The following is a 26,201-nucleotide window of genomic DNA, read 5'->3' as shown; positions in this document are numbered from 1 at the left end:
AGAATCTAATAACACTCTAATGATGATGTGACCAGGAATTAGATGTCTGACTAATGAATTGTGAGAATTTATAAACTCTGTTGCTTTATTTGTGCGGGGGGATAACTAAATGAGCTTAATCTCTGTATCCGTTTTTAATAATTCTGAACAAATTCCTGTTCTGTCCTTGAAATAAAGCATTGTCTAAGTTATTCAGGAGAGGTTTACAGCATACAGAGGTAACGGGTGTAGTCTGTGTTTCTAAGGACATTTTGCACTGTTTGAATGTTTGTGCTTGTGTTTATTTATTTCAGGATCCGCCCTCAGATGGCCAAGGAAAAAATTGAGGGATGCCACGTCTGTACCCTGGTGACCCCCGGGGAGCCCCAGGTGCTGTTGGGGAAGGACAAGGCCTTCACTTATGATTTTGTGTTTGACATGGACGCCCAGCAGCATCAGATCTACAACGCCTGTGTTCAGAAGCTGATCGAGGGCTGTTTCGAAGGATACAACGCCACCGTCTTTGCCTACGGACAGGTAGGGAAACGCACAAACGTACACGCTTTTAAAGCCGGACTCACAGCTCAGAGCAGTTTCACATCGCGGTCCCGTGGCCACTGACTCTTACATAGTGCTTATACATGTTTTCATCATGCTGTCAGCTGAATATGAATATTTGATAGTTCATCTCGTTAATCTATACTGCTCTGTAGTGGAGAGCATGCATTATTTCTTTGAGGGAGTTGAACTGAACGATGCACTCTCATAGCACGGGCGGGCATTTCGGCCCAACGTGTTGTGGCGGCTGTGAGTGTTTCTCTGTGTTGACACAGTGTCACAGACTGGCTCATTATCCACGGCACGTCACGTCACGCTTGTGTAGCCACCGCGGAGAGCGGTCTGCAGCGATTTCCTTCAGTGTGTGTGTGTCTGTGTCACTCTGGTTTTTTTTATCTGTGAATACTGGACTCTTGCCAGAGTTGGTAGATGGCGTGGGAAGGTTAGCAGGATAAATGAACATTTTATACTGCTTCAAGCCTCCAATGTCTGTAAGGAGAATGTTCGTTAAGACACGTATCCTAAGCTCACGAATCAGACAAAAAAAACAAAAAAAACAAAACCACTTGCGACACTTGTCTCTGAATATACTATATGTTTGCGATTATGTGTGTATATGCACGTCATATTTATACTGCTGTATTTTTTTTATTTTCTCTGCTGGTCCACAGACGGGGTCAGGGAAGACGTACACCATGGGGACGGGCTTTGACGTGACTGTGTGTGAGGAGGAGCAGGGCATTATCCCACGGGCGGTTCGCCAGCTCTTCCAGGGCATACAGAGAAGACAGCAGGAGGCGCAGGAAGCAGGCACGCATCCACCCGAATTTAAAGTCAGCGCTCAGTTCTTAGAGGTGAGGACAAAACAAACATGACACGGTTTTTCCAAATTCCCTGTTTTGCCGCATTGAGGACTCGTAACGAGGCTCGCAGCTTGGTGATTGCAGTTGCATGTTCGACTACATGGATGTGTGTTAACACCGACCGCTAAGACTCAACCCCGTGTCTGACACATTTGATTAGTGGTAATTTTTTATGATTATAAGTCATTAGGTATACATTCACGTAATGTGTTTATATATTATAATTTGGATAATTCCCCAGGCTGCTTCGTTCAGTGGGGGCAGATGGCTCAATCACTTTACCCTGGTCCTTTCCAGACCACCGTTCCAACCACATTAATCTGTGTCTCATTGTTCAATATAATGATCGTGTTAAACAGAGCTGCCCTAAATTACATCATGCATGTAAATCAAGTCCTGAATAGAAACAGAAAGTGACAGTGATGACAGATGAGGTGAAATCTTTAAACAAATCTGATTCCTGGTTGACATTTGTCATTGTCCCTGACATTAACTGTGAGCCAGTCCGGCAGCTGCCAGAGAGCTCGTATAGGTCTTAAAAACAGATGATAACCTCCTTTTAAACTAATGACTTCCAATATGGAAACGGACGTTTTGTCGGTCCTTGTTGTGTGTGCTCTGGAACGGGCTGATGCCTGTTCGGCAGAATCTGGTTTCGCTGCGGTCCTCCTAAGAGAATAATCGCTGAAATTTTTCAAAAGCTGCATCGTTGCCGCTGTGAAAAGGAAGTTCCCGAGGGACTGACCTAATGGGCCTCTGATATGCCCTTATTCTGTCGCTTATTCTATTAGTTTGGCCCTGTGCTGAACTCCTATTCTCTCTCTCTCTATCTATCAGTCTCTCTCTCTCTCTCTCTCAGGCTTTTTTATGCTGCAACATGTCCTCTTCCACACCATTTTTCTTCTTCCTTTTATTACGTCTTTGTCTGTCTGTCTCTCTCTCTCTCTCTCTCTCTCTCTCTCTCTCTCTCTGAACACGTCTTGTTCTCAGCTGGGCCACAGCTTTTCTTTTTCCTTCTCTCTCTTTTCTCCTTTCTCTCACCGCCTGGCTTTGTCTTTATCTTCAAACTGCCTCCCCTCCCCCTCAGTCTTCTCATCCTCTCTCTTGTTTATTTGGCCAGCTTGAAGTCTTTACCCTCAGTTCAGTGGGTTATCAATGTTTATCATAAACAGGCTCTGGTTTGGTAGCTTGTGTGGTCCATGGTACCCCCCCCCCCCCCCCCCCCCCCAAGAGTGCTGCTTGGAAGGCTGAGATCTCTCTGCCCTTTGACCTTTGCTCTCCGATAGGTCAGAGTCTCTATGCATTTGTCTTCCAGCTCTACAATGAGGAAATCCTGGACCTGTTTGACACAGCACGCGACCCCGACGCTCGAGGCAGGAAATCGAACATCAAGATCCACGAGGACAGTAGCGGTGGCATCTACACCACGGGAGTCACTTCACGACTGGTCAGCTCAGAAGAGGAGGTCAGTTACATGCCCGTGTCCCTGCTTTATGTAACTGCACTGCTACGTGTGTTATGTATATGTGTCTTTAAAGTTTATCGAAGTCAATCTCGTAATGGAACTGTTAATCAAATATGTGTCTATGTATTGTATGTGTGAGTCGATGTGTCCTTTTGTTGACCGACGCTCACTTCTCCCATGATGTGTGCACAGTTGCTTCAGTGTCTGAAGTTGGGAGCTTTGTCCCGTACCACTGCCAGCACACAGATGAACGCTCAGAGCTCTCGCTCCCATGCCATCTTCACCATCCACCTCTGCCAGATGAGGGTGTGCCAACAGCCACAACTGGTAAGGGTCAGCTGGGTACAAAGGCAGAGCACAAACCTTAGATAACGGCTCTTCTGTAATATAGTGAAACTGTCATTGGAAATCTTTCATTGCTATGTTGTGAAATGAAGACATGAACGCATTCAGTCAGACTGTGAATTGCTATCAGAAGTGCGTTACCGATAAAGAGTTTAAATAAAACGACAGAGAGAACCTGCAGTGCTTCCAAGGACAGCTAACCATATCGCATGCATTATAAAACTGTACATAACCCTGCATGATTGCGAAACTGCTTCAGAGGCGTTTACTGCACTCATCAGGACTTTGTCAGGGTGTGTCAGACGTCCCTATCTCTCTCCCCTATCTCTCCACAGGTGAATGGCACCGTAGAGGTGAATGGAGTGGGTGAAGAACCTATCTCACAGCCGGAATATGAAACACTGACCGCCAAGTTTCACTTTGTGGACCTGGCCGGCTCAGAGCGACTGAAACGCACTGGAGCCACCGGGGAGCGAGCTAGAGAAGGCATCTCCATCAACTGTGGCCTGGTACAAGGCTTAGTCAAACACTGTGCTGACTTGGCAGTGGCTTTAATGTGTTTTATTGGGACCAGTTGTTATCAAGCTCCTCTTAGCTGACTGTACAGTTTATGTAATGAGGAGTGATGAGGTGGCAGTTTTCTAGTTTGCCTTCTTGGTCTCGTTAGAATTCATTAAAACGAGTTCTAGAGCTTCTTAGTGATGTTTTATAAGATCGGCGGAGAGTTCCGGAATTAAAGCGAAGCAAAAGCAAAAGCCATTGTTTCTGTAACTCAGTTAATGTTTTGTTAAGAGAGACTGTTTAAAAGCATTTAATCTCATTTAGGTCAGGCTGACCACAGTGTGTGGTGGTGTGTGGCGGTGTGTGACGGGGTGTGTTTCTGTGTGTGTGTGTGTGTGTGTGTTTGCAGCTGGCTCTGGGTAATGTGATTAGCGCATTGGGAGATCAGAGTAAGAAAGGTGGTCACGTGCCTTACAGAGACTCCAAACTCACTCGTCTGCTGCAAGATTCGCTCGGAGGCAACAGGTACAGTACCAGCACAACCCACATTGTCTCAGCTCTGCATGTTTACACACACGCAAACACGCACATACAATGGTCATGCAGTTAGAAATGGAGGTCATTTTCCATAATGCAGGCATTGTTTCACCCACTCGCTCTTCGGTCAGCTATCACGGGCTGGTAATGCAATTCGCCACGTTTGTGTGTGGTGCCCAGATTTTTAGCACGTGGTCGCCGGGGCTAAATGGACGCATATGTTTATGATTGACGATCCATCCAGGATTTGAATAAAACATGAGGGGCCCCAGTAAGACCGATTCAACTCCAGAGCACTCACTGGCATCATAAACCATTAAAAGTTTTACTGCCAATACATGTATGCGTTCGTGTGTATGTGTTTGGAATCTGTATTCCCATTAGTACATTTCATAAGTGACTGACACAAGGTTTTCCCCCTCCTGTTTTTTTTTTGTTTCCTCTGTGTCCGTAGCCGCACAGTGATGATAGCCTGCGTTAGCCCCTCGGACCGCGATTTCATGGAGACCTTAAACACACTGAAGTACGCCAACCGTGCTCGCAACATCAAGAACAAAGTGGTGGTGAACCAGGACAAGACCAGTCAGCAGATCAGTGCCCTGCGGGCAGAGATAGCTCGTCTGCAGATGGAGCTGATGGAGTACAAAGCAGTAAGTAGAAGGAGAAGGAAGAAGACAGAGAACGAGATTTGTTTATCGTCAAGGGCTAATATACATGTTGCACGCCCTGTGACAAACCGCATGCAAAGTACTTTCACAAAACCATTGCAACATGAAAATGAGCATGACCTAAATCAGGCTTTATTAGGGGAAAAAAAAAAAAGATATTTCCTTATTGGAGTTATTCTGCCGAAAAGCACAGTTTAACTGGAGCGCCACTGTTTCGGCGAAAAGCTTTCACGCTGACATCAAATATGTGCAGTAATTTCTCTGTACTGGACGTAAGCCCATTCTCCATACATCACTTGTGACAGGATGTGAAAAGTCACTGTGTCAGTGGAGTGTGGACTCCAGCCAAACAGTCACACTGGCTAAGCCGAATGAAAACAGGAAATGTCGTTCTGTTTATTTTGTCCTCCACAAAAAATAAACAACCGGTCCTGGAAATTGAAAATCAGAAACAACTTTGAAAGCAAATCTAGGGATTCCTCCTCCTGTTGGAGAACTTGAACGTGGTCTACATGCGGGCATGTCTATAAACACGAGACAGTTTAATTTGGCTTGAGTGTTTGGAATGATCTAGTCACCAACCTTTAGTATAGCCTATTCCTACGGGGAAGAAGCCTAGATTTTCCCAGCAATACGTCTGGTTATTTTTCCATTTGCCAACCAGTGGAAATACTATCTGTGTTTCATAACTTGGGAAGACAATGAAGGTCATGGCGTGTGAGGTTGTGGGGCATGATAACGTGATTAGCAGGAAGTCAGTTCATTTAATCTCGCTCAACTGTCAGGTTAATGGACCGTAGGCTTTCGTTTAGTGAGGGTCTTTGATGACCTTGTTGAATGAAGCTCTGGGTTAGTAGGATTGTTGTGTGGAGAGATGAACTGTGCTGACAGATAAGAGGTTAACTCAATGGAGTGGACTTAACAGCGTGAGCTGACACACTCTCTCTCTCTCCGTCTCTCTCACTCTTGCTCTGTGTCTTCAGGGGAAGCGTGTGGCCTGTGAAGATGGGTCAGAGGGTTTCAGTGATCTTTTCCAGGAGAACTCCATGCTCCAGAAGGAGAATGAAACACTGCGCATGCGTGTTAAGGCCATGCAGGAGACAATCGACCACCTTAACACCAGAGTCACTCAACTTCTCACTAACGAAGTCAACCTTCTGCTGGCCAAGACAGGTGAGAGAGCACCCCCTAGTGGTGGAGGGTAGTCTCCAGTTACCTCTAACAGCATTGCTAAGATTACATGTCTGTATGTGTGGAAAATGGACCAGTCCACAGTGTACCGCAGTGAAGTGAGATCCCAAATCAGATAATAGTACTTGCTTTTCTCTAATCTGTGCTGTACAGGTGAGAGTAACGAGGAGATTGGTATACTTATCCAAAACTACATCAGAGAGATCGAAGAACTCAGGTAAGATAATCTTGTCCCTTTGTATATCAGACATTTGTCAGCTTGTATATCGATAATGCATTCAAGTCGTGTACGCCATGCAAAACAAAAGCATAACAAGCACAATGAAGGTGTTCATTAAAAAATTGTTGCGGAAATATATTTTCATAATTTCTATAATGCTGTAATCATATCATCACTCTAGTTCTCCCTCTCTCTCTCTCTCTGTAACAGATCTAAGCTCCTGGAGAGTGAGGCCATGAACGAGTCTCTTCGGCGTAGTGTGTCTCGGCTGTCTGCTAGACCTCCGTACCCCGCCTCCCATGGCTCGCCCGCTGGACTCCCCTTGGCCTCCTCCCCCTCCATCTCCAGGGAGGCGGAGATGTCAGACCTCATCCGGCAGGCTAAGCAGGACATTGAAAGACTTAAGAAGAAGGAGAGAAACCAGCGGAGAAAAAGGTGGGAAAACGTCCAAATGTCCGTCGAAGGTTTTTCCCTCGCCGAGCTGCCTCACCGTACGCGCTCCCGCCCCGCTAATAAAGTCACTTTTAATCCTTTAGAGCAAAGTTTCAAATTTTCCTTCAGGTTATGTACAGCTGCGTTCATTCACTAAATGAGGATCTGATTTTCTTCTGTGTGACTAAAGTATTTGTTGTTCTTTGTTGCGCCGCCTTAATTCACGATCCGCGCGGTCGTGAAGACGCTGCGCTCCGGCCGCCCACGTCGTAGTGTGTTTCAAAGCGTCTGCAGCAAAACAGCCAATTTAGTGGCTCACAGACCCTTCTTAAATGGCATCGGTGTGCTGCTTTAGACAGCTGTTACTCCTGGTATCTGTAAAAACACTCCTCAGCTCATTATTAGCAACAAATGTAGCTGAGAGAGTCGAGAGATGTCCTCTCTTTTCGGGTTTAACGTTGGCGCTGATGAGGGGCTGTAAAAGCTGTCTGCCAGACTCAGAGTTATCACTGTGTGTCTGCGTGTCTCTCTCTCTCTGTGTGTGTCTGTGTGTCTCTCTCTCTGTGTGTGTGTGTGTGTGTGTGTGTGGGGTTCATTTCTGACTAGAGGGAAGGACAACTTTTTGGCTCAGACACAAATGGCCCTCAGTAAATCTGCTCTCTCTCTCTCTTGGTAATGAGCAGTAGGGCCATGCCCAATCCTTGTGGACTATGTGAGACCAATTTGGCTTTAATGGGAAAGGGGTCTGTGGTAATTGCTGCCCTCTTTGATCTGGAGTGCTCGTTTTGTGAACAGGGGAAGAGAAGGGACAGGGCTTTTACTGCTAAAGTTGGGGAATGACTCATCTGACCCACAAAGGGCAAAATCATTGTGTTCTTGTATTAATCTTCTGGCTATTAGCAGTCCCCTTGGTGATATTAAATCACAATTAAACATTTCCTCATGGCTGTATTACTTCAACAGAACATGAGAGGGGTTGTTTTAAAGCCAAAGTGGATTTTGACATTATGGTCCCAACAGTCCCCATCCGTAATGACTGCCGCTTGACCCCAAGATGTCAAGATTATAGAGTGATAATAATGTTTGATTCTCGTTATTATCAATTTTCATGCTGTTAAAATGTTCATTGTGTTTTAATCTGATTTTTTTTTTTTTTTTGCCTTTCTCACAGTCCGGACAAAGAAAAGGGTTTGAAGAAGAGAGCCAAGCTCCATACACAGGAGAACGGAGGGAACAGAGAAGATGAGATGAACAGAGAGAATGGAGAGAGCAGGGGGACCGGGGATGGAGATTCTGATGATAACAACGCCGAGGAAGTGAGTTTGAAAAAACTTGAAGTTGTGAGTTGGATTACCCTTTTTCATTATTGAAACAACTTGGAATTGGTTCCTGTGAGCGTATGTTAGAAGGCTTAAGGATTAATGTTGAAAAGCTTGACTTTATGACCGTCTCTGCCGCCAGGACGGTATGTATCCTCTCCAGGAAGAGGAGCAGGAGGAGAGTGGTTGTGATGAAGATGAAGAGGATGAGGAAGAGGAGACCAGAGAGGACGAAGAGTTTGACAGCGACGAGAGCCTGGTGGACTCGGACTCGGACTCAGATGAAAAGGGTAAGCTTCTGGGTCTAGAGATTGTCTGAGGGGCTTGTTTGACTTTTTTTTTTTTTTTAACCTTTCTTTGTGAAAAAAGAAAGAAAATGCGAAGATTGACATTTTTATGTGAGAGAAATGGAAAGGGACAGGGGAGAAAGCCGTCATCAGAGCCACAGACATGACAAACTACAGGAAGCTGACAGAGTAGCCTCAGAAATAACAAGGACGGGATGACAGCAGTCGTCAGAGAGACGGACACTACAGAAAACAGAAAGACGACATAACGATGTGAAAACCGTTGCCGCGTGACGGGAGAGACAGAACATGAGAGAGATTTCACCAAACGGGAATGAGTGACCACTGCGAGTGACTGACCTCTGCTCTCTCTGTCTTGTTTCAGCTAACTTCCAGGTGGACCTTGCCGAGCTGACCTGCGAGATCGAGATCAAACAGAAGCTGATAGATGAACTGGAGAACAGCCAGCGCAGGTTACTGACGCTCAAGCTCCAGTACGAGGAGAAACTGATCCTGCTGCAGAATAAGATCAGAGACACACAGCTGGAGAGAGACCGCGTACTGCACAACCTCAGTGAGTCTGTACTGTACAGTCTGTTTGGCCCATGCTCTGTATGGCTGCCCTCATGGCGCAAACTCGACCGTCTGTGACTCGACTGTCGCATGACGCCGTCTTCTTTGTGGTAATGCGTCAGTGTTTCATTTAAAATGAATGACAAGCCATGACAAGCTTCTGACGAGCTTGTCCTACGCTCTCCATGCACTGCGCTGTACCTTTCCTTTCAGCCAGTTTTCCTTAGTCATTTACCGCAAAGAGTGATGTTTGTTTAACGAGGAATTAAAAATAAATCCAAACTGATGTTCCCGTTTACAAAAAATCTTACCCCGTGCGTTATCCGCTCTAACAGTGTCTATGGAGAATTACACCGAGGAGAAGGCCAGTAAGATCAAATCCGATTACGAGAAACGTCTGAAGGAGATGAACAGGGACCTCCTCAAACTGCAGGCTGCACAGAAGGAGCATGCGCGCCTGCTGAAGAACCAGGGCCGCTATGAGAGAGAGCTAAAAAAACTGCAGGCAGAAGTGACCGAGATGAAGAAGGCCAAGGTAAGTGCAGGACTGTTCACCGATCGGCTGTAGATTAACACTGCCCCCTACAGGTGTTGAAGATCGTTCTGTTTGGAATTTAGTGAGATGCACTGTGGTTTTTAGGGGTTTTTTTTTATATACACACAGAAAGCATCTGACATTCTGTTCTCTTTAAGAGGAATATGCTGAAAATGTCTAAGGATTTGATTATAAATATATGGCTTACGTAATAAAGTGGTGATGTTAGAAAGCAGACCAGATTCATAACAGCTGTCTTTACTGTGATGGGATCTCATTGATCCTTTGCTCCTAGCACGGTATCTTGAATCAGCTAATGAGCTAAAGACCTATACGAAAATCTGGCTTTAACAGGATTGATGATTTGAAAATCGTAATTGAAGTAGAAGTAATTGAAGTATCTGCAGGTGGAAGGCAACTCAGTCACGACATTAACGGTACATGTACTTGAACTCAGCGCAGTGTTTGTTTGTGTAGTACTTGGCCCAGTTTTTTTTTTTTTTTGGAATAGGAATCCTTTTGAATGCTGGAAGTCATTTGTTATAGGTGGCATTAATGAAGCAGATGAAGGAGGAACAGCAGCGGCGGAGAATGATTGAGGCCAAGAGGAACAGAGAGATCGCTCAGCTCAAAAAAGAGCAGCGTCGACAGGAGGTTAGTTCAGCGGCGCGTTATTATACCCAGAGTGTCATCCCTGTCTTAGCACATGGAAAATACGCCTTTGATTTTTGGATCCTTTAGCGTGTAACGAGCCCTAAAATAATGATTTGTGAAATTTGTGAGATAAGCTTCTGAGTCTTCAACGTAGTTGCGGCGGGACATGGTTCTCTTTGAAAGTTTCAGGACTGCTGCTGTGAAATCAAAGCTTTCTGCCTGTGTGTTTTTTTCAGTATCAGATCCGTGCTCTGGAGTCCCAGAAGCGACAGCAGGAGATAGTCCTCAGGAGAAAGACTCAGGAGGTGACCGCCCTGCGACGGCTGGCCAAGCCCATGTCCGAGCGCGTGGCCGGTCGCGTGCCTCGCCGTCTTCACACCGTGGACTCTGGATCCGAAATCTTGCCCGGCAGCGCCACTTCCTCCGAGCCTGACTCGGCCCGGTCCGTTTCCAGCATCGTACGCCAGTGGAACACGAAGCTCAACGGATACCTGGGTGAAGGTGAAAGCAGCCTTAACGGAGGACGAGTAGCCAGGTCAGTGGACCCCCCCCTAAGAGAGAATGGACACTGAGGTGGAAAAGTGTCATTCTTCAGTTGTGTTTCATTACCATATATCAGTCTTTGACAGATTGGAAACGGTTGTCATCTAGTTGGTTCTATCTTTGGTGTGGATGAATCCATATGATTGGTCATTCCCGAGCGTTCTTTATCATTTAAGTCGTTTCTATAAGAACAATAATTGTTTGACCTATGTATAGTAAACGTTAAGAATAGTCCTCAGAACTTAAATATATCTGCACACAACATATTTACAATTACTTGATTTGAACTTGAATTTGTTTTTTTGTTTCATGTGGACAGTAGCAGGAAGAAGTTTCAGAGAAAGGGGGTTGGCAGCAGCTTTGCCAAAACGGCCCGTCAGAAGTGGCAGGCACTGGAGAGGAGGATCATGGATATCGTGATGCAGAGAATGACCATCAGTAACGTAGAGGCCGACATGGATCGACTCATAAAGGTTTCCACCTGTCACCTCGTCTCGGTCTGCTTTCCTGCTCGCCCTTTAACTGTCGTCAGCGTCGGGAGTCTGACTCTTTCTCCCCTGCTCCTTAGAAACGGGAGGAGCTGTCCGTCCAGCAGGAGGTGTTGCTGAGGAAACGAGAGAAGCTGTCGAGCGAGGGGGGGACCGGGGAAGAGGAGGGTGAGCGTGTTCTGCAGGAAATGAATGAAGAGATTGAAGTGCTGAACGCGAACATCGACTATATCAATGACAGCCTGTCTGACTGCCAGGCCACCATCGTACAGATCGAGGAAACCAAGGCAAGGCTGCAATATCGCAGGCTACTGACAAAAGCTGTTTCTTCACAAGGCAGCAGTTGCATAAACCATTGTGTGATCTGAGTTTCTCAACCTTTTTTTCCCACCTGTTACATTCTTTGCAAAAATTGCAAACCATGGTATTCCTTTCTCAGCTGTGGACTACAGTTGTCACCAAAATTAAAAATTACATACAATGCACTTAGGTGTAGGTTACATAATCAAGAGAGAATAACATCTTAAAAATGCCTTTAACAGTACAGATTTTAATCAGACTACTGTTTGAGTTGATAACGAAGATTATATCACTGGTTTGGAAATGCTTAACTAATGATTCAAATTGAACCAGAACATAATTAGAAGTAATTAACAGTGTTAGTTGAAGTGCGTGTAAGAGGCCTGAATGCCAGATGTCTGTCTCCAGGATGAACTGGACTCAGTGGACACCTCAGTGGTCATCAGCTCCTGTTCACTGGCTGAGGCACGACACCTCCTGGACCATTTCCTGAAGGCCTCAATCGACAAGGCAAGTGCTATTACACACATCTGTCCCACAGCTCATGTTATACTGAGAGAACGAAAGGACATTTAACTGTTCTATTACTCAAGCCTGACAATGAATTTATTATAGAATTCAGAATTTGGGCTTAGATTAATCAAATTTTGAAACCTCAGTAATTTCCTCTTTTGGTACCTCGAGGACCTGCAGGTAGAGAGACAGAGAATTTTCGTAACCGATGTCCACTTTTTGTGTTTTTAAAGGGGCTTCAAGTAGCCCAGAAAGAGGCTCAGATTCGCCTGCTGGAGGGCCAGCTCCGTCAGACCGACATGATTGGCTCTGCTCAGAACCATGTGATCCTTGATGCGTTGCGAGAGAAGGCGGAATGCATCCCTGAGTTACAGGCTCTCATTCACAATGTTCAGCAGGGTAAGAGGATACATACCCATAACTTTAAGTCTGATATCCACCTCTCACTGCTAGCATGCATGGTTTTTTTTTGTTTGTTTTTTTCTGAGTGAGAATGAATGTCTCAGGAAATGCTTTATTTGTTTTCATTTTTCCACCTTTTGTTTCTTAAGTGTCAAATCTCTCCTTACTCTCTTAGTTAATTTCAGTGCATCCTAGCAGTGTCTCCATTCTCTCTAAGCTGTCCCTCAGTTTTTTTTTCCCCCTGAGGTCTAATGCATCTCTGTGACTTGGACATGGTGTTTAGTGACAGTTTATCATAAAACTCGGTGTCCTCCACAGAGAATGGCTATGTTAGCACGGATGAAGAGGCGTCAGAGTTCAGCCAGGCTTCTGAGATCAGGTGAGTGTCGTGTCAAGACTCGCATTGTCAAATCCAGATGTGTTTTTAGAGCGAGGATTCATGGTTATCATTGTCTCTTCTGTCTACAGCTATTCTCAGTCCCAAATGAAAGCCTCAGCAAGCCAAGATGACTTCAAACTGAAGGTAAAGCAGCATTCTAGCACTGAAGTTTTATCATTTCCATTCTCATTAAATGTGATTTAAATATTCTGCTTTTAAAACAAAATTTCAACATCCTTAAACATTTTCAGTCAGTTATGTCATTTGACCAATGTAATTGTCCTAGTCGTTTGATACAAAAGCCCTAAAAAATAAAGTCAAAAACAAAGGCCAGTAGGTGGCAGCAGAGCATAACGAGGTGCTGTCGTGTTATTAACAGGCAGAGCCACGACTCTCTGGGCAGATGAAGGCCATATCTGCAGAGTACCTGGGTCCCATCTTAGACTCCACCACAAAGAACATCACCAAGTCTCTGGCCTCCCTTACGGAGATCCACGAAAACAGCCTGGGCTTCTCCCTCAGAGAGCCCTACTCCAGGGACAGAGTCTCTCGAACCATCAGCCTTCCTGTCAGAGGACACACGTTGTGAGTGTCTCTACGCTATCCCTGACGCCACGTCTGACATAATGCAACATTGTGTGTCAGATTGTAATTTACCTAACAGGAGCAGAAATGATTTTAAAAATGTCAATTTGATCAAACGATGCATTGAACTTTGTAACTGGCTGCGTTTGCAGTTTTCATTGTGCTCTAGATAATGCATATCTTTTGTTTAATGATATTTGATACATGTGATTTGTTGTGAATGAGTTTGGAACACTGTGTTACATCTTTCTTCATTAAGTCTGATCCCGCTACTGTTCTTAGGATTCGAGAGTTTGCGTTTATTTAAGGACATATTTCACCAGTGAAAAAATCTGCTGAATTATGTATATGCATACATTTTTCAGTCCCAGACAGTCTAGGGGATCTGATACATCTCCTTTGACCAGAAGACAGTCATATGACAGAGTCCAGCCATATAGGTAATTCAGCTGCTTAGAGCTAACAATTTAATAACACGGGTTTTTGTCATGATTAGAAATGATTTAAATCAAGTTTAGCACAGATGTATTTATGAAACCGTTTCGTTGTTTTAGTGCGCTTAATGTATTTCCAGAGTGTTTATCGTAGCTGCGTTTTGTTTCTAGGCCTCAGGATGTGATTTATACCCCGCCCTCTTCTCCTCCGCTACGACCCCGCAATGACCGCAACGTTTTCTCTCGCCTCACCAGCAATCAGAGCCAGGGCTCCGCGCTCGACAAGTGAGTGACAAACACACACACACACACACACACACACCCTGCTCTCCTCTCAGACCTCGGCCTCCCAACCCGCCTCCGTTCCTCACAAATTTCAAGAGGAGAGTTTGTTCATCCGTTGTACAGCAAGGAAAGAAACATCTGGTTACTGCATCAGTAATAGAGTGAATCAGCCAAGACAGACATGCTTACTACACATACCGACATTGACTGAACAGATATTACTGCACCAATCTGGCATCAGTAAAAGAATAATGATAATAGAACTGATTAACCATGAGAGGAGCAACCTCAGGTTTGACACAACATACCAAAGATTCTTGTCAACGTATGATATCGCCCACAAAGCAAAGAATAAGCCAAGTACAATCAATTTATTCATCTTTTTCATGTTTGTTTTGTTTATCTTCACGTTTTCGTCATTCTCTTTTTTTTCTCTTTTCTTCTCTTCTGTTTTTTTCTTTTTTCTCTCTCAGTCCGTGTTTATTTGCCTTCTAGGAAACCATAGAAAAGATGATCTAAACCATCAGTTGAGAATCACTATGAGTGGAATTGTAGTTATTGCTGACAGCAGAGCACAGGCATCCTTGTAAAGCATGGAATAAGAAAATAACTCCTTTTGCTTAATCAACTGTAGCTATAAGCCAGAAACGATTTTTGTCACATTTTTAGTTCTTAGGACGCTGTGCTATCCCTGGGAACTGCTGGCAGTATTGATCTCTAATGGTCGGAGGAATTCGAGGATAATGAGAAGCACATAGGATAAGTTAAAGTTTGAACAAGAGCCCTGCGGAGTCTCATTAGAGCACCAAGAGAGATGAAATTAGGCCAGGATAACCAATTATTTTTTTTTTCCGAAGATGGTTTTGAAGGCAGTCTTTCTTGGTAATTGAATCAGCAGTGTCTGTTATTGCCATAGAGGGCTAAATTGATCATTTGATGCATCTGTCAGTGATTTATCTCCTTATTTCTTACCCCTGGAATATGACCCATGCATGTGGGTGGACACCTAGAAATCGGAGGCTGTAATTTGTTGGCCTCCTCCTTAATTTTACTGTCGGACAGGCTGTTATCTGCCCTTGTTTTTTTTGTTTTTCAGGTTTTTGTGGTCACCTTCCACTGATATTCATTTGAACACTTTCCACCTTGTCATTTTCTGTTTTCTCCACGCTCCCTTTATCACTCGCTCTGCGTGTGTCTGTAGGCTCAAAGTGGAGTGTGAGAATCTGTGCGACAGTAGAGTTTGTCTTGTTTTTTTTTTTCTGTAACCACCACCGAGTTTGTGATAGTACCGTCTGCCTTCGTTTTACTGGTTTTCTTCACACCTTTTTTTTGGTTGATTGTTTTTGTGTACTTATTATTATCATCGTTCTTCTTCTTCTTCATCTTCTTTTTATTGTCACACACCATAAAAAAAAAAAAAAACGATCCTGACTGATCAGCCTCTTACGTACCACGGTGAGTCAGGTTACGACTGTATGTCAACTCTGTATTAATAACTTGTTCCACTGTTTATTCATTTGTGTTTGAGTCATCGCCAGCTGAACGCAAACACAAATCTTAATTAGAGGTCAGGACACGATATCCGGACATTCTGTGGAGAGTACGGAAGCTGCCGAAGCACAGAAGGGCTACACGTTCATACACCTTAATATTAATTATCTGAATTCATCATTATCATCAGTGTATATTCAAGAATGTTAGGGGGGACAAAACGGAGACCGCTGGCGTCTTGTCACAGCCGTTCGTTGACACAGATTAATTCATGTATTCAAAAACGTGGTGATTTGCAAACTAATAGAAATTGCATAACACAGGACATGTTGGTTCAAATGAAAGGAACTTCATTAACCTCTAGTTCAGTTAATATTTCTTCAGGGGTGGATGCTAGATGCTAGTCCCCCCCCCCCCCCTCATCTTTTAGTCACTGCGTCTCTTGTTGAAGTGCACTGCACGTATATATCCAATTTTGCGGAGTTCACAGCCGTAGCCTTTTATTGCCAGGGGCACTGTCCAGTGAGCCAAATCAAATCTTGTGGATTATCTGTCTAATCAAATCTATGGACTAAAAGAAAATTTAACTCTATGGGACTCTGCTGAAGCCCCTGTAAAATGATCATATGAAAGTGCGATCAAAGACATCCACGATAAGACCGAGTTACGCGAGTCAGAACGAGGGTGCTTTGGTGAGTACTCAATGCCTTTGAATGTTAACCATGAATTGATGTGTGGAATTATGTTTCTTTGAGGGATAGGGTGTATCATAAAATCTGAAACAAGAGGTTCAGCCATCCAGATACCTTTCTGCCTGTGGAAAACATTTGCTCCTGTGTATCCCGCAAGATACATTAAATGCCTTCCTCTCACTTTCTTCCTACTGTAATAACGGTTCTGTGATTTGACCCATGAAGTGTACCGAGAACAGTAAATAGTTTTGTGGTTACACAAGTTGCAAATCTCACGAAGTTCAATAAAGTGAAACCGCTGTGCCGAGGACGCCAGGAGCAAATCTTTTCATTCAGACAGCCGAGTGGGCTCCTCCTTCGATGTCCGGTCCGATTTCAGTAATCCTTCCTAATAATCTCTGCATACTCTCTCCTGCTAATGTTTCCCCCCTTTCCTCCTACTCCTCTCCTGTGTACTGCCTGCTCCCTAAGAGGCTCCTCTCCTAATCCCTCCCCCATTCCTACTGACTCCTCCCGCCTTTCCCCTAACCCTACTGCTGTTCTGCCCTGTAGGTCGGATGACAGCGACTCCTCTCTCTCGGAGGTGCTCAGGTAGAGATCTCTGTCTGTCATTCTGTCTCCTCTTGCCTGATTGACCTGTCTCTGGCCTGCCCCCCCTGCTTCAGGGGGGGTGTGGTCCTTTTGGAAGCATGCTTTTCCTCAGTTCCCCCCCCCCCCCCCCCCCATTTCTGTTCTGTGTTTGCTGTGATCCCTGTGTGAACTGAATGAACCTTATGACCTGAAAGCCTATTTAACGTGAGCTTTAAGACTTCAGCTGCCCGTACGTTGTTTTGAAATGGAGATTTTCACTTAAAATATGCAACCAAAGATGTTGCTCCCGTGGCAGATTCGTGAAATCCGTACCGCGGCATTTCAAACGCTTAAAATGCTGCGTTCCTCGCCGCTCCGTTTGGATCTCCGTGTTCTGCTTTTTAATTTCCCTGTTACTTCTCCGTCAGATTCTGGCCAATGCTGAGAAATAGAGAAATGTTTCTTGAGATCAAATGTTGGCTAATTCTGGGGAGCACTGGTGCTTGCCGATGATTATTGCAGCGATGCTTGATTAATCCCTTTGAGGAAATTCCCTGTTTTTACAATGGACACATTAGGAGGTTACCCCCTACAAACTGCATCTTAGCCTACAGGCTCTTTCCTGGGATGCGGCTCAGTTCTCCCTCCCTTATCTAGCAAGGCACTTGTGAGATTTCTCAGCACCTCTTATAGCTCCCATGACGCCGACAGCAGGATTGTTTTGTTTTTCTTTTTCTTGTTCCTGTTGAGTTGCCCTCTTCTCATCTCATCAGAAACTAATAAGTTGGTGAGAGCAAGCTCTTTATTTTCCAGTCAGTGAGAGTGGTACCTTAGACTGACTGATAAGCTGGTACATCTTTCCCCTCTATAGTATTGGGCTCACAGTCCATAGATTGCTCACGAGCTATTAAGTGACGCCGTGCAGGCCGAAGGAAGTGACTGATCTCGCCATGACGTCCGGGCAAGCAGATAAGCTTCAAAACCGAGCCAGGAGGATCAGTCCGCTCCGGACATCATTCATCTAAAGTCTTACATTGGGCGGTTTTGATCGTCACAAGACTGCCGTTGGACGAGGGAAAGCTTTTGTTTGATTTGGTTGGTGGTCTGCCTAATGCCCTGTATGGAACCAGGCTGATAAGGTTCATTCACGTGACGTCCCTCCCCCGTTATTCCATAGGGTTTATAAGTCTGTCACATTCTTCCTCCCTCCTGAGCTTCTCTGGAGAGACACAGAGATGACAAAGGGAAGGCAGGCTGGATGTGACGGCTCTCCTGTTGTTCACTTGATCCGGTTTCCTCCCGGGCCTCTCGGGGTCCAGAACCACGAGCTCACTCTTCATCAGACCAAATACTGCATGTCGATTTGATTTGAAAGATCTCCTTTTTTTTTTTTTTTTTCTTTACGCTATACTTCTACGGTATGGTTTCACCGAGGTTTCTGTTAAAGTGTGATTGTCTCATCACTTTTGACATAGCGGCACTGCATGAAGCTTCTCTCTCTCTGTGTGTGTTTTTGAGTTTGAGGATGTTTGATGGTTTTTGATAGTAATGTTCATCGGCTTGCTCAGCATGACACACTACTCTTGAAACGGTGCTTTACTCTGAATGGCTCTAATTAGAGACCAAATAATGAGCGTCATGAGAAGTTGTAGAGTCACAAAACCACTGCATGAGAAAACATGAAGGTATGGTTTTGTTAACACCCCCATGGACTCATAAGTGCTACCTGGAATATGAATATATCTTGTATACAAGAAAAAAAAGAAATCTGTTTTCATGTACGTGAGGTCACTCTGTCTACTGTGGACTAGTCCAAATACGCCAGTTCAGTTTTTATGCAGATTGGTGAGCCCTGCCTTGAAAGCTCCAGCAGATTGAAAATAACTTTTGCGCCGTGCGTAGGGGACCTTTCTCCTCGCTCCTCCACATATTCATCAGCTCGAACTCCAACTCACACCTCACACCTCAGTAGTTGCTGTGTGTTCCCCACCCTGTGACAGCTCCAGCGTCAGGCCTCTCTTCCCTTTTATTTTTTTTTATTTCCGTCTCTCCGGAGAACCGCTCTGTCCCAGTTTCCTCTTTAATCACGCATCCCCCTGTCACCTTCGTGCCGCTGGGCCCCGCACGGTGGCTCCGCTCCGCTCCGCCGTTATTAGGACTTCAGAGAGGCAGAGCCGGCCCGGCCTCTGCCCACCAGAGACCAATTTCCCTTCATCCCAGCGTGGGCTTCATCTCCGTCTCACTCGGACGGCTTCCTGGAGAGCACTCAGAGACCGGGCTCATTGGGAGCGGTGTCAAACAGTGCGAGAGGCTCATTATTTTTGAGGGGAGGAGTGCTTGTTTTTGGCTTGCCAGGTTGATGAAAGATGGACTCTTCTGAAAGTGAGCGGTCTAATTGGCAGCTAAAACAAGCCGTAGCTTACGGAATGGGAAAAGGTATGACAAGAAAAGTGCAACATCACTCGTTTGTGAAAAGTGATGTGCTTTGTTTTTGGTTTTTTTTGTTTTTGTTTTTGTTTTTGGCTGTGATGGCATGCAGGTCTAGTTGTGCGAGGCAAGAAGGGAGAGAGTTGACGTTTCCAAGAGGGGGCAGCGATGAGCTGTGATTTTGTTTATGTAAACAGAGATTTATTCTCTGTCTCTCTATAATGGATGGGTGTAGAAGCATAAGTCAAACAGGAATAAAAAAAGAAAAAAACAACAACAAGAAAACAACCCCTACTGCATTCATTTTCACTCTCCCAGTCCTTCTAGGAGTCCTACAGAAACAATCTTACTAGCACAAACATCTTTTTAAGGATTTTTTTTTTTTCATTTCGTTGTAGGGAAGCCTCTCGATCAGAAAACACCGTAGGTGTTTAAATTTCTTCACAGATGGAAACTCTTTTCTCACCCTGCGGCAAAAGGCCATCATAACTCTAAACGTAAACAAGGCCTGCCACATGTCATGGCAGTGAATGTCACTTCACAACAGACAATGAGATACTCTGAAGACAGATATGGTGATTTAGGTTACCAACATACTAGTGTTTTTGCCAAGGCTAGACTGCAGTGGATCGTCAGCCTCGTGGCGTGGTAGAGTTGTCTACAGTGAGACCTTCTATCCACTGACATGAAATGTCTTGACAGGTGTCATGCAGTGTTCATGGACATTTTTGTCAGCCTAGAGACAAAGGACAAGACAATAACAATATTATTGAAATACACACAAAAAAACATTTTTTTACATTTTTTATTGAAAGCACTGGTTCATATAAATGTCCATAGAGACACTGGGAAGGACACATATATGGTTTATGACTTTGCGAGTTTGACCTAACAATTACAGGCCTGATCATCGATCATTGTGTGTTGATCTGTGAGGCCCTGTTTGTTTTGGTGTTTGACTGTTAAGAGTTTTTTGATGTGCCTTTTGGGTGCTGGAGGGAACTTAGTTGGTGTGATCTGACTAAGAGATTGCTTGTCAAGAAAAGAGGGTTGCTGTCCATCTTTACCAAAGCTTCTTTTGAGGTTTTCATCTTTTATGTGAAATGAAATATTAAAAAAGTAAAAAAAAAAAACATTTAAGTATTTTTCCTCAGATACTCAGGCTTTTATATCTCTCAAAGAACACAATAGCCCCCGCTGACGGCTCACAAAAAACTCCCTATCTCATATTCTCTCTTCTAACCACACACACGTGCGTGCGCACACACACACACACACACACACACACACACACACATACACATACACATACACAGATAGACAGACAGACAGACACACACACACACACACACACAAACACCCCCCCCCCACACACACACAGTCACTCACTATAAACACACAGGCTCAGCTTGTCTCTGTAATTTTCAGACGTGCGTAAACAATTTTGCTTCTTCGCTCACTTAAACAAATCAGCTGTGCCAGGGATTTCAGTCAAACATCTGGCAAGTTCTCAGGCATCTTGCCATTAACTAGTTCCAGTATATTGTGAAATGCTTCCATAAGTTTAACCTCATACTCTTTTGCAAGTAATCATAACCTTTTCATTAATGACTATGACTAAATGATATTTTTAGCCAAAGTTTGAACGTTTTTTTTTTTTTTTTTTTACTGCAACATGGGAATTACATCCATGCAAATCTCTGGTGCTGTTATCTTCTCGCTCTGGTTATCTGGGTGCCCCGTCTTTGAAAGAGATAAGGCCCAGCAGAGTGTAATTAGCACCTGCTTTAGACAATGGCTGCTGTCTATTGTTTTTCACCAACTTGAATCTGGTTGGCTGGAGTCCATATCTACGACCCCCACTGTGCCAGGAGCGGATGGAACACCACTGACAAAGTGTGGACTTGGCATTGGAGCTGTAGCTCACAGTTGTTCCTCGATAAAGCTAATGAAGTACCCCAGTGTTAATAATAAAGTCCAGAGCTGCTGGTCACTGAGATGGTGTGAAAGATTTGCGGAGGCTCGTCTATTTGCCTGCCGGTGTTAGACGTCTCGTTGGTCTGCGGGCTCTTGGATTTGACTGCAGTAATCTGTACGTGACTGATGACACTCACTGAAATTCGTTTATTTCACACACACAGGCACGCGCACGCGCACACGCACACGCACCTGCCAATAACCCATTCTTTTCAGCTGCAGTTTTCATATGCTCCATATGTTTCCACGCAGGGGTGTGATAAGTCCCACGGGGGGGCTGAAGGGGGGGCGCACCGCTCCTCTGCAGTGTGTGGCTGTGGCAGAGGGTCACTCCAAACCCGTGCTTTGTCTCGACGCCACAGACGAACTGCTCTTTACCGGATCCAAAGGTATGGACCGCGCATGCATAATCCCCCCCCATGTACCAAAACACATTTACACAGACACAGTTCCTGAGTATTTCTCTCCATTTAGAAGCCACACTCAGCACGGCTCATTTAGGTCTTTAATAGCCTCCTCTTGTAAAGCAGGTTAATGGGGGAGTGGAGTGGCTTGACTGCCAGGGGCATTAAGTATTACTCCGTGACCCTGCAGACCGAAGCTATTACATAATCCAATTCTTTAACACCAAGGGCCTGCGAAGCTCAACGCCTGTTTAAATCACGGGGAATTGATGGAGTGATTTGGCTGATAATGAAAAATGGCCTGGCTTAGATGAGATATAGTACTTCCTTTGATCCTACACTGTTTAATGGCGGTGAAATGGAGATTGATTATTTGCTGTTTTATTACCAAATGCGGGGAAAGATCCGTGAGAGCCCGTCAAACTATAGCGGCTCGGGTACGGAGGACCGTGTCCTCGTGGACAGACCTTTATGCCCGTGTTTCAGTGCGACGCAGCCTCCTGTGTTCTGCGGCCATCCCGACGCCGCTGCCTCGGGGGTTTCGCCTGTGCTAAAACGAGATCAGCGAATTGTACCTCCTGATTTTCAATTTCCAATGTACATTCAAGTCAACGGGTCATTAGCTAAATGGTTTATCGAGATGCAGAGCACTGTCTCTGGTCATTGACTCTATGCTACGCCTATTCATCCTTGTGTTTCCAAGGTGATCCTGAAAGCCATTTGTCGTAGTTTAAAAGGTGCTAGGTTGCAAATTCGAGGCTCAATAGAGAGCTGTTTGTCACTTCCCCCACCCCCCCCCCCCTTCCCCTCGCGTGTAGATCGAACCTGCAAGATGTGGAACCTGGTAACGGGCCAGGAGATTGTCACACTCAAAGGACACCCCAACAACGTAGTATCTGTTAAATACTGCAGCAGCTCTTGTTTGGTCTTCACCGTCTCCACCTCCTACATCAAAGTGTGGGACATCCGCGACTCAGCCAAATGTGTGCGCACCCTCACGTGAGTGTCCGCGTCCCGCGGCTTAGGTTTTTTTGGGTTAAGTGACATGACGTTTTTATTGCCCTCTTCACTTTTTGTCTGTCTTTTCCTGTCCTCGTAGGTCCTCTGGACAGGTGGTGTCAGGTGATGCTTGTGCTGGTACCACCACCCGTACCATCACCACAGCGCAGGGTGAATACCAGATCAACCAGATTGCCTTGAATCCCTCCGGCTCTGTGCTTTACGCTGCCGCTGGCAACACCGTCAGAACATGGGACCTGAACAGGTACCGTGCGCGCCCCCCCCCCTCAGAACTGCCCTGAACTTACCCGTCTTACAGTGTTCATAACGGATCGGAACGCTCCCATCACACGTTTCCCCCTGCTCGCGTCAGGGAGCCCGACACTAACGCCAACCATCTGTATTGACAGGATGCAAGCCACGGGCAAGCTGACGGGCCACATCGGATCGGTTATGTGCCTTACGGTGGGCCATTCTGCAGGAGGCAAAGACCAGGTCATCACGGGGTCAAAGGATCACTATGTGAAGGTATCTGGCTCTTTTGATCCATTAACATGTTAATGTTATTTCTATCAGGAATATTTCTGAGTTTTTTTTTCCCCCCAGTCGAGTCATCTTATATGTTTCTTTTTTTTTATGACACGGACCTGCTTTCATCCTATGTAGTTTTTCTGAACCCTTTGTGGTGACCTCGCCATGTAGGATCAGAGACTATAGCGCTTTGATACATTGTGTGTATGGAAGCTAAAAGTACCGTGCTATTCATGTTGTTCAGGTGTTTGATGTGGCGGAGGGCGCCCAGGGGAACATCGGCCCTGCTCATAACTTTGAACCACCTCATTATGATGGCATTGAGTGCCTGGCCATCCAAGGCGACGTCCTTTTTAGCGGTTCCCGTGACAACGGCATTAAGAAATGGGATCTGGAACAGCAGGAACTGATCCAGGTAAAAGCGCAATGGCAGAATTTTAATATCCATGGATCCTCAGGACCAGTGCTATCGCTAAGTAGAGCTTCAGAACTCTTGGCTGCCTTTTGCTCATAAAAGTTTCATATCCGTGAACGGTGCATTATGACTATGCTAGTATGACTTGCAAGCGCACACTCCACGCATGCAGATCCCTGTGAGAGACCAGAGATCGGATGATTAAGAAGATTGGCTTAAATTGTCATTTAACATTGCCAAGCGACTTGATTGACAGAAGCAATATTAAGTTCAAAATCCTGCTGAAAGATTATATTTTGTCGCACCTCAAGAATGCAATTATAGCTAATCTTCAACTCATTGGTTCTATACCATTATTTTATTTGTCACCTTGCAATGACACCTCAAGTCATTACGATTGCACAGCTGAGCTGCATTTTTAATGATTGCTCTTATTTTTTCCCTATTTTTCTATATTATGGAAACCAATCAGAACCCATTACTGTATTAGACTAGACCATGTGCTGCACCTGAACAGTTTAGGTCTCCTCCACTCTGCTGAAAAGGGCAGAGATAATTTGACATTATTATGAGGCAAGAAGAGATTGCAGTGTCGCAATCAATTACCCACCTATCAGAGAGACAGAGGGACGGGACGCTGCTGTGTTTATTTCAGGATTCTTAATGAATAGCTTTTAGTACATAAATGGAAAAAACGTGAATAATCCACACATGCACACATGCGTGCATGCTAATGCTAATGATGGCTTACATTCTTCGAGTTTGCCCTAAGACTGTCTGTGTCTTTTTTTTTTTTTTTTTTGTTTAGTCGTTGATTGACAGCTCACTTGAATGAATATGTCGAGACTCATGCCGCGTATCTGTGAAGGGCGAGATCCCTGTGTAGTTAACGTTGTTTAATCAGTGTGTTTGTCTTCATATGTGCCCAGCAAACAAGTTTCTCCTCACTGATTCAGCACCTGAGTAAATTTGTCCAAATAATGTGGTTTTGGCTCAGTCTGTTATGAGAAATCCCGTTTAGCTCCCCGGGGGCCAGTTGCGGATCTGTGGCGATACGGGGTCAGCCATCTCGTTGGTTTATGGGCTGCATTACTGCGGCGCGTGAGGAAGCTCGATGTTGCTATTCTGTGGTGCAGAATGAGCCGCGTTTCAGCTCTGTGTGTTCTGTCTCTGAACGCTGTAATGACTTATAGTCGCTCTTCAGGTTCACTGAACAGTTTCAACACTCTTCTGATTCTGCTGTGTCCTCTATGCTGGTTTAGTGATATCGCGTCACTGCCAACCGTATATTAAACAAAAGCAATGCACATTTTAGCCCATTATTTCAGAAATTCATTCTTTGTTCCGCTAAAGCCCTGGGAGACTTTTATCACAGCGTCAGTGAAGCCTCCTGCCCTTGAATGGTAAAAATCAAAGAAACCATTTTAGGGAAGGAGCGAATACAGGAACTGTTCAGGGTACTCGAGAAGAAATTCTGCAAAACACTGGAAATCTCATTGAATAATAAAATAGATATCTTTTGAGAACTCCAGAATAATCTCTAGTCGCTGGCCCAAAAACCAACGCGAGTTAAAGGCAAAGTCCCAGCTATTGACTTCCTCGTCTGTCTTTTGTTCCACAGCAAATCCCCAATGCACACAAAGACTGGGTTTGTGCCCTGGCCTACGTACCTGGTCGGCCCATGCTGCTGAGCGCGTGCAGGGGGGGCATGCTCAAAGTGTGGAACGTGGACAACTTTACCCCCATCGGAGAGATCAAAGGTCACGACAGTCCCATTAATGCCATCTGCACCAACTCGAAACAGATCTTCACTGCCTCCAGGTACAGTACCCTACAGCATTGGAGCACATGGAGGAAGATGACAAAAAAAAGAAATCATTAGGGGAAGAAAGAGATCAACTTTAATGAGGAGAAAGAGAGACAGAGGAACAGAGGAGAAGCTATACTGTCCTGACTGGAAAAACAGTGGAAATAATTGCTTTTTGCGCAGAACTGAGTAATTCATGAGGTTATGATTGGTTAAAGAAGTTCTTGCTAGTTAGGCCATTAGAGTAGGAGTTTGGACAAATGCATGACGGGCTGTTGGCTGTGGACCCTGAGATCTTGGATTATCTGTTCACAGACAGTTGATGATTTAAAAGGCTCCATTATAAAAGACCTTTTTTTTTTTTTTTTTTTAAACAGTTCCATTTTACACCTGTACTTTCAGCTTCCTGTAGGCAAAGCATGGAAGTACTATCTGTTCTTCTCTGCTTACTGTTTAGAGAAGTTGAAGTGTCAATGTGTACTTGGTAGATTTGTGTCGAGATGTTCTTTCCTTTCTTTACTAACTTGTGGTGCTAACTGTGCAGTTGTGTGCTTTGAACTATCCTCGCTCCTGGCTCCTCATTCTCTCTCTCTCTCTCTCTCTTTCTCTCTCTCCGTCTCTCTCTCTCTCTCTCTCTCTCTCTCTCTCTCTCTCTTTCATTCTCTCTTTCTCTCCCTCTCTCTCTCTTTCGCAACCTCTCCTGATTCTGGCCTGTTGCTGGTGGCTCTGTAGTGATTGCCGGGTGAAGTTGTGGAGTTATGTTCCTGGGCTCACCCCCTGTCTGCCCCGCCGAGTCTTGGCCATCAAGGGCAGGGCCACCAGCCTCCCATGA

General features: G+C 45.0%; 1 protein-coding gene across 1 annotated transcript; it reads left to right on the top strand.

Annotated features, from left to right (window-relative positions):
• The first annotated feature begins 306 nt into the window (after window positions 1-306).
• On the top strand, window positions 307-26,201 carry kif21b (kinesin family member 21B). The gene is given in 33 exon segments (XM_030776192.1): window positions 307-516; window positions 1,209-1,391; window positions 2,716-2,865; window positions 3,058-3,192; window positions 3,546-3,719; window positions 4,121-4,236; window positions 4,703-4,898; window positions 5,900-6,089; window positions 6,261-6,324; window positions 6,538-6,762; window positions 7,931-8,075; window positions 8,257-8,368; window positions 8,751-8,939; window positions 9,274-9,473; window positions 10,020-10,127; window positions 10,364-10,662; window positions 10,990-11,143; window positions 11,239-11,445; window positions 11,867-11,968; window positions 12,205-12,370; window positions 12,692-12,756; window positions 12,852-12,896; window positions 13,132-13,337; window positions 13,703-13,777; window positions 13,943-14,056; window positions 16,792-16,830; window positions 21,466-21,602; window positions 22,436-22,616; window positions 22,717-22,881; window positions 23,027-23,144; window positions 23,392-23,562; window positions 25,184-25,383; window positions 26,102-26,201. Coding segments are annotated over 33 exon segments (4,941 nt in total).

Source organism: Chanos chanos, chromosome 6 (assembly GCF_902362185.1).
Source record: "Chanos chanos chromosome 6, fChaCha1.1, whole genome shotgun sequence".
Taxonomy (NCBI): Eukaryota; Metazoa; Chordata; class Actinopteri; order Gonorynchiformes; family Chanidae; genus Chanos; species Chanos chanos.
This window is presented reverse-complemented; position numbering and strand designations above follow the sequence as displayed.